At 33.9% G+C, this 17,251-nt stretch overlaps 1 protein-coding gene across 1 annotated transcript in view; it reads left to right on the plus strand.

Annotated features, from left to right (window-relative positions):
- Positions 1 to 464: 464 nt before the first annotated feature.
- The window catches only part of LOC135195290 (uncharacterized), a 149,482-nt gene continuing 132,695 nt past the window's right edge, over positions 465 to 17,251 (plus strand). The window contains exon 1 of the mRNA XM_064221548.1: positions 465 to 517. Within this exon, the coding sequence (XP_064077618.1) occupies positions 465 to 517 (53 nt within the window). The remainder of the gene's footprint in view (positions 518 to 17,251) is intronic.

A 17,251-nucleotide genomic window follows, 5' to 3' on the forward strand; every position in this document is an offset into this window, starting at 1 on the left:
CGAAAAAAACTATTCCAAACTTTCTTTCAGTTATAATACCTGTCGATAGAACCCTTACAATACAAATTACATATATACATACATTACATACAATATATATATAATATAATATTATTTTATATAATATATATATAAATATATATATACATATATATAATTGAATATATATTCATATATATATATATATATATATATATATATATGTGTGTGTGTGTGTGTGTATGTATGTATGTATATATGTATAATATGAAAGTCTATCGGCAGGTACTCTAACTGAAGAAAGTCGGAAGAGTTTTCGTAGTGGCACTAAATGCTTTTCTTAATTAGTAACTGATTTTTTTAAAACTCTATCTTATATCAGATCTCTTCCTACATCTTAAGATAGTGTTGAAATGATTTAGTGCTCTGTAACCGTTAGTATAAAATAAAGTTTAAGGGATTTCATCATCAAGTTAAGAGCTATTATGGCAGATAAGTTGCAGTATAAAGTTACGAGCACCATTGGCAGCGGAGAAAGGTAATAGTTACACTATTGTTATCACAGTGATACTTTATTTGTATTGATCAGTAAGGTAATGATTCTATGGGAATTATCAAGACAGCTGAATCATAAGTAGTTTTATGATGACGGATGTAAATTATTTTTCATATGATGGCTCTTATTCTTTTATGAAATCAGAGTACGACGCACTGTGAAGGCCATGTATGATCTGTCTCTCTCTCTCTCTCTCTCTCTCTCTCTCTCTCTCTCTCTCTCTCGCTCAGAGGTAGAGTTAGGAACCTATTCAAGATTTTGTTATATTAGCTTCAAGGACACCAAACGAATCATCATTAGAAAAAAAAAAGATTGCATAATCTGTCAGCTGGTTTTGTAACTAAAGAGAATCGGAATGATTTTGGCAGTGGTACTAAATACCACTATTATTATAGTATAAATATGAAATATGCAAAACCGTAACCCAATAAATATTTATTCTCCACGTTTTTCCCATCATGATTGACAAGCGAGAAAATTAAATTTTGGCATTCATTATAATCATTTGCATTTTTGATCTCGTTATGTGATTTGCTTTGCGAGAAAGAATAAATTGATGTTAGAATAATGGAATTTTAACTTGCAAGGAAAACACGTCATCCTATTTCTTTACCGTGTTTTTTTTTTTTTTTTTTTTTTTTTTTTTTTTTTTTTTTTGTGGCACTTTCTTTAAGCATTATTAGTGATCACCGACGCAGTTGCAAAAAAACGAAAGACAAAATAGAAAGTATGGGAGGAATCCTTATTGTGATTAATATCAACCTTTTAATGTTCAGTGTCTCTTTCACCGCTGACCTTTTTAAGTCGCAACGTTTTACCTTTTGCCTCAATTTTATAACCCAGGTTACTTCCTTACCAATCCCTCTTATATTGGTATGCAGATAACGGCACATGGCCCGCCCTTAGGGGCGGTACGTAATGTCCCTAGAGTCGGGAATGTCCTCTCGATCATGACGGCCGGGGAACTTTAGTTACTGTATGAAAAGGAATGCAATATTGCATAAGGGTGCTTTAGAGACATAGGTTTCTCAATCCTGCCTGTAGTGTGTGGGAGTCGGGAACTTGAGAGTTAATCTCCCGTATGCTCACTTTTAGTGGAGTACTCGACGTTTGTGTGGATGGTTAAACCTGCCCCTTTTCAGGAGGCTGCTCTGTTACTAATGGAAAAAGAGACGGCCATCAACACCTTTAAATTTCAGCGACCGAGCTACATTAGGACTGTCATGCCAGTATGTACAGTGATGATCAGAACTCATGCTACATGACTGCATAAGATTTAGTTCAAAATTCGCTCTACTGGCAACCGCACATGCTCCATATCTGTTATTTCAATGCAAAAACTGAAGCTTTGCATACATTAAGGCCATTATATGTTTCATAAGAGTGAAATCTGCCATATATTTCAAAACTGTAAGAAAACGTCCCGTGTAGCCAAATTTCAGAAAAAATACGAAATATTTTCAGAACTTTCGTTCACTCATAGCTGATGCATTTGACCAAACGAAGTTGTCATCAAATCTCAGTTAAAATGTTAAATATAGAAACAAAAATTTTTTTCATAAATTTAATATTGCTCCAAAGCAAGCATAAAATTTGAAATAGTCTTATTTGATTGCTATCACACCTGCTGAAAAAATGTAAATAAGTATATACAAAAGAAGATAGCGACCACTGATATCAACGTGTGAGGGGAACGTGTATGACCCATTCTTTAGTGTCGGTGCAACGACAACCCCTGGTGTAACATAGGTCTCCAATGAAATCTTGAAAATATCTATATTTGTTAGAGGAATATTTGGAATTTCATACAAAATTATTTTTTATATTTGTTAAATACTTAAAAAACAGTGGCATAATAGCAAATATTCGCAAATGCAATTATTCTTTTGTCAAAGCCAAGATTTTGTTCCTAGGCCTACGTGTGTTAGATTTCTTTACTTTACACTTACCATTCACATTTCTATATTAACGATTTCTAGCCAGAAAGCATATGAGGTTATCTACACATTCTTGCACTTCAAGTTACTTTATGAAAGAATAAATTATTCACCAAAAAGGAAGCAGGACGACTTTTGCGAAACTAATATTTTAAACCAGTTGGAAAACAAGTGTTCCATATGCCTTGCTATTAATACTTATGATATTCCGATTAAAAGCTATCTTCTCCATATAATCATCTTTTATTCATCAAAGAATAGGTAATCTCTACCAATAAGTTCATTAGTAACGCAGATTACATGTAAGAAGGCTTAGATTATTTTTAGGCCTAAAAATCATTTTACAACATCCAGGCAGCTTCAACAAAGCCTAGAACTTCCACTTTCAAAGCAAACTTGTATTTCATATCCTATTTTGAAAATGTTATGATGACTGTTGAGCTTATTAGGTCTACTGTTATAATGCTGCAGAGGTATAGCTGATTCACTTAAGGTAGATTCCTGGGTGAGCCCTATTCCTACGAGACGTTTGTTTGGCGGCCTCTGATTGGCTGGCCTCGAGGTAGGCGGTCCCTCAGTGTCTCATATTTTCGTCTGCAGCTTCGAAAACTAGCAATTTGTGTTCATTTCTTCATTTATCTCACGTTTTGTACAAGATAGGAAGGTAAATTATGTATATATTTACAGGTAATTGTAATTACTGCCCACTATACTCTGTTTTTTCCATCTGTCCATCCGCCTGTGGTGTTTGCGCTTGGTAACACTGCGTCTCGGGCTTTAAATAATATCCTATTTCGAATCTTAACGGTGTAATTCGCGTACAGTAAATTATTAAAACACTTTTCAGTTGCAAATCTACACCCAGATATTCTTTTATTTACCTAAAACTTACGCAAAGCGTAACTATTTACTGCCTGGGAGATAGTGTTACCATGCGAAAACACCACAGGCGGATGGACAGATGGAAAAAAAAACAGCGTATAGATTGTATTATGTATTGTAACAATTTTAGTGCTTGTGCTCTTTCGGAGTTTAGCACCACAAAAATGAAACTGAGATCACCAAATCAAAATAAAATCTGTAGTTTGATAACAGTACGATCGCTAGCCATGCTTATTTGATTGTTTTACCCACCCATATAAAGAATTTTTATGGTAAATTTAGCCATAGTTGATAAATAGTCGTAACTTGTTAATATTTTTCTCAAAATAATTTAGTTTTCTATTTAATTTTGATGGTGAAACATGAATCGTTTGACACATGAGACTGGAAAAGAGAGAGAGAGAGTGGTGAGTGACAAAAGCAGCCAGTAAAAGTGAAGAAAGGAGCATTTAATTCTTCAATTTGTGTTTACCTATCTCCGGATTGTGCATCATTCATGCAATCAAGATGATTCACACTTGTCTTTTCATACATTAAATTCACCCTGAATATGCTGGTGCTTTAAGATTTTAGACGTGTGTGATATGAGAAGAAAAAATTAAGAATTTGTCTTATAATGTTGCCGATCATCCATCTGGCTTCTGAGAAGACTTTTAGTACAACTGTTTACACTCGCTTACCTGGCACAGGGGACACAACCTGGGATTCAGATCTGAAGAAGCTTTTGCTTCTATCACGCAGCACTCTCTATCTATCTCTCTTTCTTGCTTTTTCAGTCTCATGTGTCAAACGATCTATGTTTCATTATTAAAATTAAATAGACAATTAAAATTTCTTGAGAAAAATATTACGAAATTGCAATTATTTTTCAATTATGGCTAAATATAACATAAAATTTCTTTATGTGTGAAAAACAATCAAGTAACAATGGCTAGTGATCGTAGCGTTATCTTCTTCGGCACCTATGATAATTGTTCACTTTGCTTTTCATTTTTGAGGTGCTAAACTCTGAAAGAGCGCAAGCACTAAAATTGTTACAATATATAATACAATATTCAGTCCAAAAATATTTGACTTACTCCATTTGTTACAGATGTTGAGAATGTTTCTTTTCCCAAGTCTCTTATTGCATATACAGCAAAGCGGAAATGATTCAATGTAATGTAACTGTCTGTATTAAATAAAGCTTAAGGATTTCGTCATTACTTTAAGAGCTATTACGGCAAATGAGCAGAGAGAGAGAATAGTTACACTATTGTCATCACAGTGATCCTTTAGTTGTATTGCTTATTAAGGGTGAAGATTCTTAGGCAATTATCTTGACAGCTAAATCATAAGTAGTTTTATGATGGCAGATGTAAATTATTTTTCATCTGATGGCTATTATTTTTTTATGAAATCAGAGTACGACACACTATTAAGGCCACAACATATGATGTGTGCTCTCCTCGTCTCGCTCTCTTCTCTCTCTCTCTCTCTCTCTCTCTCTCTCTCTCTCTCTCTCTCTCTCTCTCTCTCTCTCTCTCTCTCTCTCTCTCTCTCTCAGAGATAGAGTTAGGAAAATACTTAGGCAAGAACATTAAATTTTGGTATTCATTGTAATCATATGCATTTTTGATCTCGTTATGTAATGTTAGAATAATGGAATTTGAAGTTGCAAGGAAAACACGTCATCCTATTTTTCTATCTTGTTTTATTTTCTTGTTTTTGTTTAGAATTTCGTAACAACACTTCCTATAAGCATTATTAAGTCATCACCAACGCAGTTGCAAAAAACCGAAAGACAAAATAGAAAGTATGGGAGGAATCCTTATTGTGATTAATATCAACCTTTTAACGTTCAGTGTCTCTTTCAGCGCTGACCTTTTAAGTCGCAACGTTTGACCTTTTGCCTCAATTTTATAACCCAGGTTACTTCCTTACCAATCCCTCTTATATTGGTAAGCAGATACGGCACAATGGCTCGACCTTAGGGGCGATACGTAATATCCCAAGGGTGGGGAATATCTCGACCATTTACTAAATGGCCGTCCATGACGGCCGGGGAACTTTAGTTACTGTATGAAAAGGAATGCAATATTGCATAAGGGTGCTTTAGAGACATAGGTTTCTCGATCCTGCCTGCAGTGTGTGGGAGTCGGGAACTTGAGAGTTAATCTCCCATATGCTCACTTTCAGTGGAGTACTCGACGCTTATGTGGATGGTTGAACCTGCCCCTTTTCAGGAGGCTGTTCTGTCACTAATGGAAAAAGAGAAGGCCATCAACACCTTTAAATTTCAGCGACCGAGCTACATTAGGACTGTCATGCCAGTATGTACAATGATGCTCAGAACTCATGCTACATGACTGCATAAGATTTAGTTCAAAATTCGCTGACTGGCCACTTAACATACTCCATATTTATCTGTTAAATCAATGCAAAAACTGAAGTTTTGCATACATTAAGGCTATTATATGTTTCATAAGAGTGAAATCTGCCATATATTTCAAAACTGTAAGAAAACGTCCCGTGTAGCCAAATTTCAGAAAAAATACGAAATATTTTCAGAACTTTCGTTCACTCATAGCTGATGCATTTGACCAAAACGAAGTCGTCATCAAATCTCAGTTAAAATCTTAAATATAGAAACGAAAAAAAACTTGACATAAATTTAATATTGCTTCCAAAGCAAGCATAAAATTAGAAATAGTCTTATTTGATTGCTATCGCACCTCAATGCTGAAAAAATGTAAATAAGTATATACAAAAGAAGATTGCGACCACTGATATCAACGTGTGAGGGGAGCATGCGTATGGCGCCTTCATTAGTGTCGGTGCAACGACAACCCCTGGTGTAACATAGGTCTACAATGAAATCTTGAAAATATCTATATTTGTTAGAGGAATATTTGGATTTTCATATGAAATTATTTGTTATATTTGTTAAATACTTAAAAAAACAGTGGCATAATAGCAAATATTCGTAAATACAATTATTCTTTTTTTAAAGGCAAGATTTTGTTCCTAGGCCTATGTGTGTTAGATTTCTTGACTTTACACTTACCATTCACATTTCTATATTATCGATTTCTAGCCGTAAAGCATATGAGGTTATCTACACATTCTTGCACTTTAAATTACCTTATGAAAGAATGAATTATACACCAAAAGGAAGCAGGACGACTTTTAAGAAACTAATATTTTAAACCAGTTGAAAAACAAGAGTTCCAAATGCCCTAATGTTAATACTTATGATATTTCGATTAAAAGTTATCTTCTACATATAATCAAAATCATCGTCATCTTTTATTCCTCAAAGAACAGGTAATCTCTACCAATTTCATTAGTAACAGATAGTTTACATCTAAGAAGGCTTAGATTATTTATTTTAGGCTTATAAATAATTTTACATCCAGGCAGCTTAAACACAGCATAAAACTTCAACATTCAAAGCAAACTTGTTGTATTTCATATTCCTATTTTGAAAATGTTATGATGACGGTCGAGCTTATTAGGTCTACTGTAATAATGTTACAGAGGTATAGCTGATTCACTTAAGGTAGATTCCTGGGTGAGCCCTATTCCTACGAGATGTTTGTTTGGCGGCCTCTGATTGGCTGGTACCGGGAGGTAGGCGGTCGCTCAGTGTCTCATATTTTCGTCTGCAGCTTCGAAAACTAGCAATTTGTTTTAATTTCTTCATTTATCTCTCGTTTTGCCCAAGGAAGGAAGGCAAATTATAGTTATATATATATATATATTATATATATATATATATATATATATATATATATATATATATATATATATATATATATATATATATATTTACAGGGAATTACTGCTAACTAGAATGTAATATGTATTGTAACAATTTTAGTGCTTGTGCTCTTTCAGAGTTTAGCACCACAAAAATGGAAGTGAGACCACCCAGTCTAAAGAAAATCTGTAGTTTGATAACACTACGATCGCCAGCCATGCTTATTTGATGTTTTACCCACCCATATAAAGAATTTTTATGTTAAATTTAGCTATAGTTGAAAAATTGTCGTAACTTGTTAATATTTTTCTCAAAATGATTTAGTTTTCTATTTAATTTTGATGGTGAAACATAAATCGTTTGACACATGAGACTGGAAAAGAGAGAGAGAGTGGTGAGTGACAAAAGCAGCCAGTAAAAGTGAAGAAAGGAGCATTTAATTCTTCAATTTGTGTTTACCTATCTCCGGATTTTGCATCATTCATGCAATCAAGATGATTCACACATGTCTTTTCGTACATTAAATTCACCCTGAATATGCTGGTGCTTTCAGATTTTAGACGTGTGTGATATGAGAAGAAAAAATTAAGAATTTGTCCTATAATGTCGCCAATCATCCAGCTTCTAAGGAGACTTTTAGTACAACTGCTTACACTTGCTTACCTGGCACAGGGGACACGACCTGGGATTCAGATCTGATGAAGCTTTTGCTTCCATCACTCAGGACTCTATCTATCTCCCTTTCTTGCTTTTTCAGTCTCATGTGTCAAACGATCTATGTTTCATTATGAAAATTAAATAGATAATTAAAATTTCTTGAGAAAAATATTAAGAAATTGCAATTATTTTTCAATTATGGCTAAATATAACATAAAATTTCTTTACGTGGGAAAAACAATCAAGTAACAATGGCTAGTGTTCATAGCGTTATCGTCTTCGGCACGTCTTTAGTTTGTTCCCGCTGCTTTTCATTTTTGCGGTGCTAAACTCTGAAAGAGCGCAAGCACTAAAATTGTTACAATACATAATACAATATTCAGTCCAAAAATATTCGACTTACTCAAATTGTTACAGATGTTGAGAATGTTCATTTTCCCAAGTCTTTTATCGCATATACAGCAAGGCGGAAATGATTCAATGTAATGTAACTGTCAGTATTAAATAAAGCTTAAGGATTTCGTTATTACTTTGAGAGCTATTACGGCAAATCAGCAGAGAGAGAGAATAGTTACACTATTGTCATCACAGTGATCATTTAGTTGTATTTCTTATTAAGGGTGAAGATTCTTAGGCAATTATCAAGACAGCTAAATCATAAGTAGTTTTATGATGGCGGATGTAAATTATTTTTCATCTGATGGCTGTTATTTTTTTATGAAATCAGAGTACGACACACTATTAAGGCCACAACATACGATGTATTGTGCTCTCTCTCTCTCTCTCTCTCTCTCTCTCTCTCTCTCTCTCTCTCTCTCTCTCTCTCTCTCAGAGATAGAGTTAGGAAAATACTTAGGCAAGCACATTAAATTTTGGTATTCATTTTAATCATATGCATTTTTGATCTCGTTATGTAATGTTTGAATAATGGAATTTTAAGTTGCAAACGAAAACACTTCATCCTATTTCTCTATCTTGTTTTATTTTCTTATTTTTGTTTAGAATTTCGTAACAACACTTCCTTTAAGCATTATTAAGTGATCACCAACGCAGTTGCAAAAAACCGAAAGACAAATTAGAAAGTATGGGAGGAATCCTTATTGTGATTAATATCAACCTTTTGATGTTCAGTGTCTCTTTCAGCGCTGACCTTTTAAGTCGCAACGTTTGACCTTTTGCCTCAATTTTATAACCCAGGTTACTTCCTTACCAATCCCTCTTATACTGGTAAGCAGATAACGGCACAATGGCTCGCCCTTAGAGGCGGTACGTAATGTCCCAAGGGTCGGGAATATCTTCTCGACCATTTACTAAATTGCCGTCCATGACGGCCGGGGAATTTTAGTAACTGTATGAAAAGGAATGCAATATTGCATAAGGGTGCTTTAGAGACATAGGTTTCTCGATCCTGCCTGCAGTGTGTGGGAGTTGGGAACATGAGAGTTAATCTCCCGTATGCTCACTTTCAGTGGAGTACTCGACGCTTATGTGGATGGTTGAACCTGCCCCTTTTCAGGAGGCTGCTCTGTCACTAATGGAAAAAGAGAAGGCCATCAGCACATTTAAATTTCAGCGACTGAGTTACATTAGGACTGCCATGCCCCTATGTGCATCATTGAACAATATGAAAATAACAAAAATGACCACTGAAGCTTATTAAATAAAATATTTTTAAAGTGAACACGTTATCAAATCTTTTTTAACTTTCTCTAGAGACGACTGGTTGATTATATATTGCATTTCGCCATGCGTACATTGAATACAATTACCTAAATATTTCCAACGTTCAGCTGGCTAAAGGGTTCTTAAAGAATAATTTGCATAATTCAAAGAAACAGCTTACAGATGAAAAATGCAGTAAAAGTAAGAGCATACTGGTAAGTGAAATACAGTACCATAAAAAATGAAAAACATTACACTGTCAAAGAATTATTTCTCAGTGTACTATAAATGCAACAAGGAACTCACAAAACAGATATTCTGTGAAGGCCGATACTTATACTTAATTCATACTTATAAAAGCCTTTGGCATAAGCACCATAGTAATCTTCTATAGTTGGCGCTATTGAGTTGACACACTACGATTACATTACAACAAAATGGACATGCAGTGAAAATTGTATTATGCTGATTGAAAGGGCTTAGCGAAGGCATTGTGCACCTGGGAATTTACAGTATTTTCACAAGGAGTAAAATTGTGTGCGGAACATATTCGGTTGGGGTTCACTGAAACACCTATTATTGCATTTTAACACATTTTCATAATATTTTTTATTTATTAATTTATCGTTTTTCTTTTTCAATAGGTGGGATCTCTTCTGTCTGTATTTCTCTTAACCTACACTCACTTCTTCCTAATGATCACCACATTCTTTGAAAGCTTGAATTTTATGTCAATGGCCCCTTTGGTCTTATTCCATACGAATAGGTTTCCTCTGCTGAATAGTAATGAAAATGGTAGGTATAGGATAAACATCTGAGAATTTAACTAATATGGGATATGTATGAGACAACACTTAAAACAGAGCTCTCCAATTCAGTGACACAGTTTTGCCTGATAAGGAGAAATATATTGGGAACAAATATTAATATAATATATATATATATATATATATATATATATATATATATATATATATATATATATTTGCTTATTTTCCCAGTATATTTCTCCTTATCAGGCAGAACTGTGTCACTGAATTGGAGAGCTCTCTCTCTCTCTCTCTCTCTCCTCTCTCTCTCTCGCTCTCTCTCATCTCTCTCTCTCTTCTCTCCATACTACTATATATATATATATATATATATAATATATATATATATATATATAATATATATGTTATACGATAATAAGTAACCATTAGAATTAATATAAGAGCATCTACCCTTATAATATTATAATAATAAATACCCTTTGAGTGTACGTTATTCCCAGAGTAAAATGAATTTTATATTAAGAGGGTGTTTATGGTTTGATTTTTAAAAATTATTAAACCTGAAGTCACGTGCATAAATGACAGAACTATTATTTGGGTATATATATATATATATATATATATATATATATATATATATATGTGTACATATATGTATATTTATGTACATACACATATTTATGCATATGCGTGTGTGTTTATTTATACATGTATGTATGTATATATATATATATATATATATATATATATATATATATATATATATATATATAAATTATATATATATATATATATATATATATATATATAGATATATATATATATATATATATATATATATATATATATTATACTGGAATACATATTTATACATTTATGTTCCAGTAGTTGATAGTTTAATGTAGTTAAACTAGCTGTTGTCACAAGTGTCGGTTTAGTTAAAAGTTCTGACATTGGTGTAATTATAATGAATAATTTGGGGATCGTTGTAATTTGATATTTTGATTCGAAACGACTGAAAATAATTAATTTATTCTCTTATTCCTTGATGTAGTAAAATGATACTACTATTTTGGTAAGAATGGCTCTTATTTTTATTCCTCCTGAGTATTTGCACATTTTGAAGTAAAATCATAAAACTTATCCTTCTCGTCGAATTTTGGCCGAAAGGGCGAAAGTTTTGAAACCTTGCGAATGGAACTTGATGCTCAGAAATGTACACAGCCTCGACATTCGCCAGTCATAATTTTCTCTTGTTGCTTAATTACAATCCATCGCTTAATGTGTGCTCATTAGTATCTCACCCAATCAGCGGCTGGTGATTATGATGCAGTGCGGTAAATTAAAGGACAACCGTGTTGATCATCACAGTCCATTTCCAATTAAGGTACTAATTGCATTAATGTTTTGGTGATGGAAAGGGCTCCATCATTATGCTGCAGATGGCAAATCGAATCCGACTCTATTGAGTGTATTTTTATTGCCTGTCCTAAAAGTGCGGATCTTATTACAAGTTTTGCGAAGAGTTTCTCTTAGAATACTGAAAACAAAACACATTCCCATAACTGGTAACGTTCGCAGAATTAGTGATCATTGCAATATTAGATAAGAGATGCACCGGAAATGTTTATATTACTTTAAACAAATGCTGTTAACTGCGGTTTCAGAGGGATGTTTTCCTAAATCATTCATGTTTAATCTTTCGTGAAATATGTTCACCGTAGCATGCAAGAAAACCGTTTGAGATGTTGTCAAATGCAATAAGACGGTTTCCAGTGATTTTCCAGGAGATGGAAAGCTGCAATCCAATATGTGGTGTGTCTTGTGTGTCGTGGTGTGCATGCGTGCGTGCGTATGTGTGTTTGAGCGGGTGTGCGTGTCTGAGTGCACGTTCAGTGTACTATTATTAGGATACATACATTCGTTAGTACACTATACGGCATCACATGCGATGTTATGGAAGTTCTTAGACCTGAGTTACTCAAAAGTTTTATTTTGGTCGGTTTCCAGATTGACGAGAAGACTCTCTCTCTCTCTCTCTCTCTCTCTCTCTCTCTCTCTCTCTCTCAGAAGGTCAATGAGGGGTATTTTGGTGATTATTTGTATTGAAACGTATAATATTCTTGAATTTACACTTTCATGAAAATGATGTGCTTAACCTTTAAGAAGCCACGTTTCCTTTTTATTTTATTTTATTATTTTTTTTTTTTTTTTCGTTTTTTGTCTCACTCCTATCTGCCCTTGGATAAGCAAGGGTATCAGGGCTCCTTCCTCATCGGCATTCGCATTGAAAATCATCAGTGACACAGAATTCCTTCCGAGAAAGTCGAGGGTTTGAATCGTATGATATAGCTCTTACCCGATTTTATGGATACCACGAGAGCCAAAAAGTCCTCCGGAAAAAAGCCACGTCATTTCACTCTCCGTCTGAAATTCTGAATGGCTGCCAACTTGAAGGTAAATCCTAGCAAAATGGCACAACGCCCAGAAGGAAGGATTAGATAGCAGCCGATTTTGCCTCCCGAAAATTTTGACTTCCAAAACTCACTGATTATCTTGTTTGGTTTGTATCACTTTACTGGCAGTCCTAAAAAGTCTGACTGCTCGTCCTTCTTCTCTCTCTCGCTCTCTCTCTCTCTCTCTCTCTCTCTCTCTCTCTCTCTATATATATATATATATATATATATATATATAGTATATATATATGTATATATATGTATATGATATATATATATATATATATATATATATATATATATATATATATATATATATATATATATATATATATATATATATAGTAATTGGCATTAGCCCGTGCATAAATTTCTTGGGCTTGGATGACGTTTGAGAAAAGATAATGATTTTAAAAAAATGTGTAGAAAGAAATGCCATTGTGATGAAATGTTTTGTGACTGAGAGAAGGACGATTTTAGTGTATTTTTAGAATATTTTTATGAAGTATTTGTATATTTACATGTATTCTGTCATCTAATAATTATAGGTATTTTGAGATCAGCGTGGGAATGTAATTAATGAAGAAAGATGAATGGGTGATCAGTGTTTTTATCAATGGTTCTTTTTTCACAGAGAGTCTGGCTTACTTGAATAGAAATAGATAATTGCTTTTATTCATGTACACATTTAGTTCCTTGACGAGCTGTCAGAGAGCCCCTTTAATTAAGAACACTAAAGCCTGAGATTTATCATTGCTTCATAACCTATGCTGCAAGCAACAAGAAAAATATCAGAAACAACCATCAGTAATGATAGTAAGGCTTGCGTTTGCACCAAAAGAATCGAATCGATTCAATTCATGAAGAATCAACACGATTCATGATTCGTCTTGATTCGCCACACTAATTTCAATGTAACCGTTTACACCAAGCGAATCGAATCGATTCAATTCATGAAGAATCAACACGATTCATGATTCGTCTTGATTTGCCACACTCATTTCAATGTAACTGTTTACACCAAGCGAATCGAGTCGATTCTAATCATTTCAAGATGCTGGTATTGTAGTCCATAGCTTTGAGGGTCAAGGGTTATATCACGCTTATCCTTACCGAATATTGACGAAAGAAAATGATTGATTTGAAGTTTTAATCTACATTAGATATATTTATCAGATTCTTTCGTGTTCGGTGAATGTAACCATCTGGTAGACATCCATTTGGATAATGATTATCGCCGAATATTGACACAGGGAAATTGAGTGATTTAGAGTCTCATTTATATTGGGTTTGTCTACCGGTTTCTTTCCTGTTGAGTGAATGAATGTATTAGGATAATGATTACGATCAGCATAATTGTTTTATTCTGTGAGCGCTTAATTAGACGTACCATGCTCATGTTCGTCAACTTATAATCCTTTTGAAGAGTAATTTAGAGTACATCTTGGTGTTCAAATTTCTTTATATTGCCCAAGGCACATGTTCGCCAACATATTATACTTTCGAAGACTAATTTAGAGTACATATTAATGTTCAAATTCCTTTATATTGCCATACGAACTAAGCCACCATATCTTTATCTATATTTAAAATGAATGTCACTTTGACTAAAAACTAATTCGAAATAACGTCTACTGCCGCATTCTTGTACAGTGATCGCTCTGTACAGTCATCAGGAATATTTATTACTCCGTTATCGCCATGATATTCGCGATCTCAGAATTCCCAATTATTTTTCGTCGCATCACACCCTCCTTCCTGAACCCACACCGTCTGTGGAAATCCATCGAACTTTGCTGCCTCTCCGTTATTATTCCGCGAAGGGGAAGTCATTCCCACGGTCTTCGCCTCCGAGGAAGAGATGCTTTCTCTTGCGGTAAATTGCGGCCGGGGAAGTGTATCGGAAAAATGCGATTTACAGCTTTGCTCTGGAATGAAGCACAAGTCGGTCATAAATTCTCGATTCAGGTTTATGCGTATGCAATGTTCTTTCCAAACGCTTTTCTCTCCTCCTCCTCCTCCTCCTAGGTAGGTATACAGTAAAGTTGATTTGCTCTTTATTGAGAGACGTTGAGGGAACTGTTTCCCCGTTTAGGATGGCGACATTGCGATAAACGTGCCACTGACGTAGGATTGCTTTGAATATGACGTACCGTCATTTATGTAAGAGAAAGATTCAACAGCACCATTTTTCTTTAGGTGCTGCGCGAATTATATTAAAGGTCTTATCATTACCAAAAGTCGTATACATACATATATGTATATATATAATATACATGTATATATATATATATGTATATATATATGTGTGTGTGTGTGTTGCGCCGCGCGCGCGATATATTAATATAATCATATATATATAATAGTTTATTAAATTGCCAATTTATAATTATAGTATAGATGATATATATATATATATATATATATATATACCAATTCATAATATATATATAAATATATATAGTATATATTATTATATATATGTATATTATAATTTATATATGATATATATATATATATATATATATATACTATAATATATATATATTATATTATTGTATATTATATATATGTATATATATATAGTATATATTAATATTATATATATATATATATATATTCTATATTAATTATATATATATATTATGCAAACGTTTATGATGTTCATTTAGGTATTCATATCCCTCAACATACAACTACTGTAGCTACAAAAAAAATATTTTAAGCATAATGAAATTACGTCTTACAACCATGTATTGCAGTTATTTTCCAACTCAAAATACCTTTCTATTCCTTGAAAGAACCATCGCTTTCCTCTCAGTGTTTGGGGTATTTTTTTTTTTATTTTTTATTTTTTTTTTTTTGTGGGGGTGCGCAATCACGGAAGTAAAGCGCCAATGTTATCATTCGCTCCCCTCCTTGTGAACTGCTAGTTAAATGTATTCGTATGAACTGTTAACACTGTCCCTTACTCTCGTGGCTTATAGAGCCTCGGTATAACCCATTATCGCTCATATTAAACTAAGCTCAGTTACCGCTTCCAATAGCTTAGCAAGTGCTGTGCAAGTCTGCTATTGCTTAACTCACCGATGAATAGAATAGATAAAAAGAAGTTGTAAGGTTATTGCTGATTTGCAAAGGCAGGAAAATGATCTCTTCAGATGCAGTGATATCCCTGTTGGTTTGATACTGAATCATTGCTGTCCAACTCCTCTTAACTGTGTAATGACGGGGTTTTCTCCCATGCCTCCTCTAGATACTGGTAGTTCATTCCTTTTATTTCTTTTTTCTCTTTATATTGCTGTCCACACACTCCAACTCCCCCTTTCCCAATGTCCTGAGTGATGAATAGCCGGAAGTACCTCAGTGCTTGGCTTGACAGCCGAAGTCTCATAAATCAGTCAGTCAACAGTTATTATAAAGAACGGTTCGAGCAACATTGAAACTCTGCATTTGACCAGCAAACTTTGCAATCACTGCTTCTCTAGCAAACTTTGAAGGAAAAGTCCTTCCTTTATTTTATATATTGAGAAATTAGACGCCATGGTTCTTGAGAAGGAAGGAGGGAGAGAAAGAGAGAGGGAGGGAGTTGATAAATTCCACTTGAGTGGGACGTAGGCCATCCTTAGAGAAATGGAGTGGTGGCCCTATTTCCTTCTAAGAACCAAATCCTTTTTAAAAGGATCTAAACTCTCCTTGAATGGTTTTCTAATGGATTCTTTCGTCAGCTTCTTGTTGATAAATGGATCAATATTGGCTAGAGAGAGAGAGAGAGAGAGAGAGAGAGAGAGAGAGAGAGAGAGAGAGAGAGAGAGAGAGAGAGAGTGAGAGAGAGAGAGTTGGGATCATGGGTTCCTTAATGCTTAACGTACGTGCTTTGCTTCAAGACAATTTTCAAAAAGAATTCAGGTGTGTCTCGGGGTCCATTGGTGTGGGATGGGACGATATTTTTGTTCGTATCTTTTGAGTAAAGTCTATCTGACATGAACTCTCTCAAAAGGTACTAGTATTTTACCCTGAAAATCTAAAAATCTCAAATAAGATAGTAATAATCGTTTGCATATTCATGAAAACTGCTGGCCACCTTCGATCTGACTGTCTTAATTAGTGTAAAATGGTAAATGAATTTGTCATTGTGAAATTTCATAATGTCATGCTATTGGAGAGAAATATTTAAAAGGAAGAAATAAATTTGGGGACAGGAATAAAAGAAGTACCCAGTTTTATATATTAATAATGGCTGAATTTGAGCAAACGTTAATATTTATAACCGTTGGAAAATGATGCAGTAACAAGAGCATGGTGTACCTGCTATTGTAAATATTGTTTAGGATTCTAAACGTTAACATAAAAACAATACTCAAAATAATGTTAGAAATAGGTCACTGTTAGCTGTGCCACTGAGAATAAACTGATCTGTTATGACAGTAATTCATTCATTATTACAAAACTGGAACAACGTAAATACTAGCCTTTGAGGAAACGAAAGATATTTAATGCAGTTGTCAATGAATGTAGGGGATTATTCACTAGGCTACGAGGTTTAAATTGTCTGTTATTGCTCGATTTATTTCATTTACACATATTTTACGTAATTTTTCACACACTCT

Source organism: Macrobrachium nipponense, chromosome 16, assembly GCF_015104395.2.
Source record: "Macrobrachium nipponense isolate FS-2020 chromosome 16, ASM1510439v2, whole genome shotgun sequence".
In the NCBI taxonomy this organism is placed as follows: Eukaryota; Metazoa; Arthropoda; class Malacostraca; order Decapoda; family Palaemonidae; genus Macrobrachium; species Macrobrachium nipponense.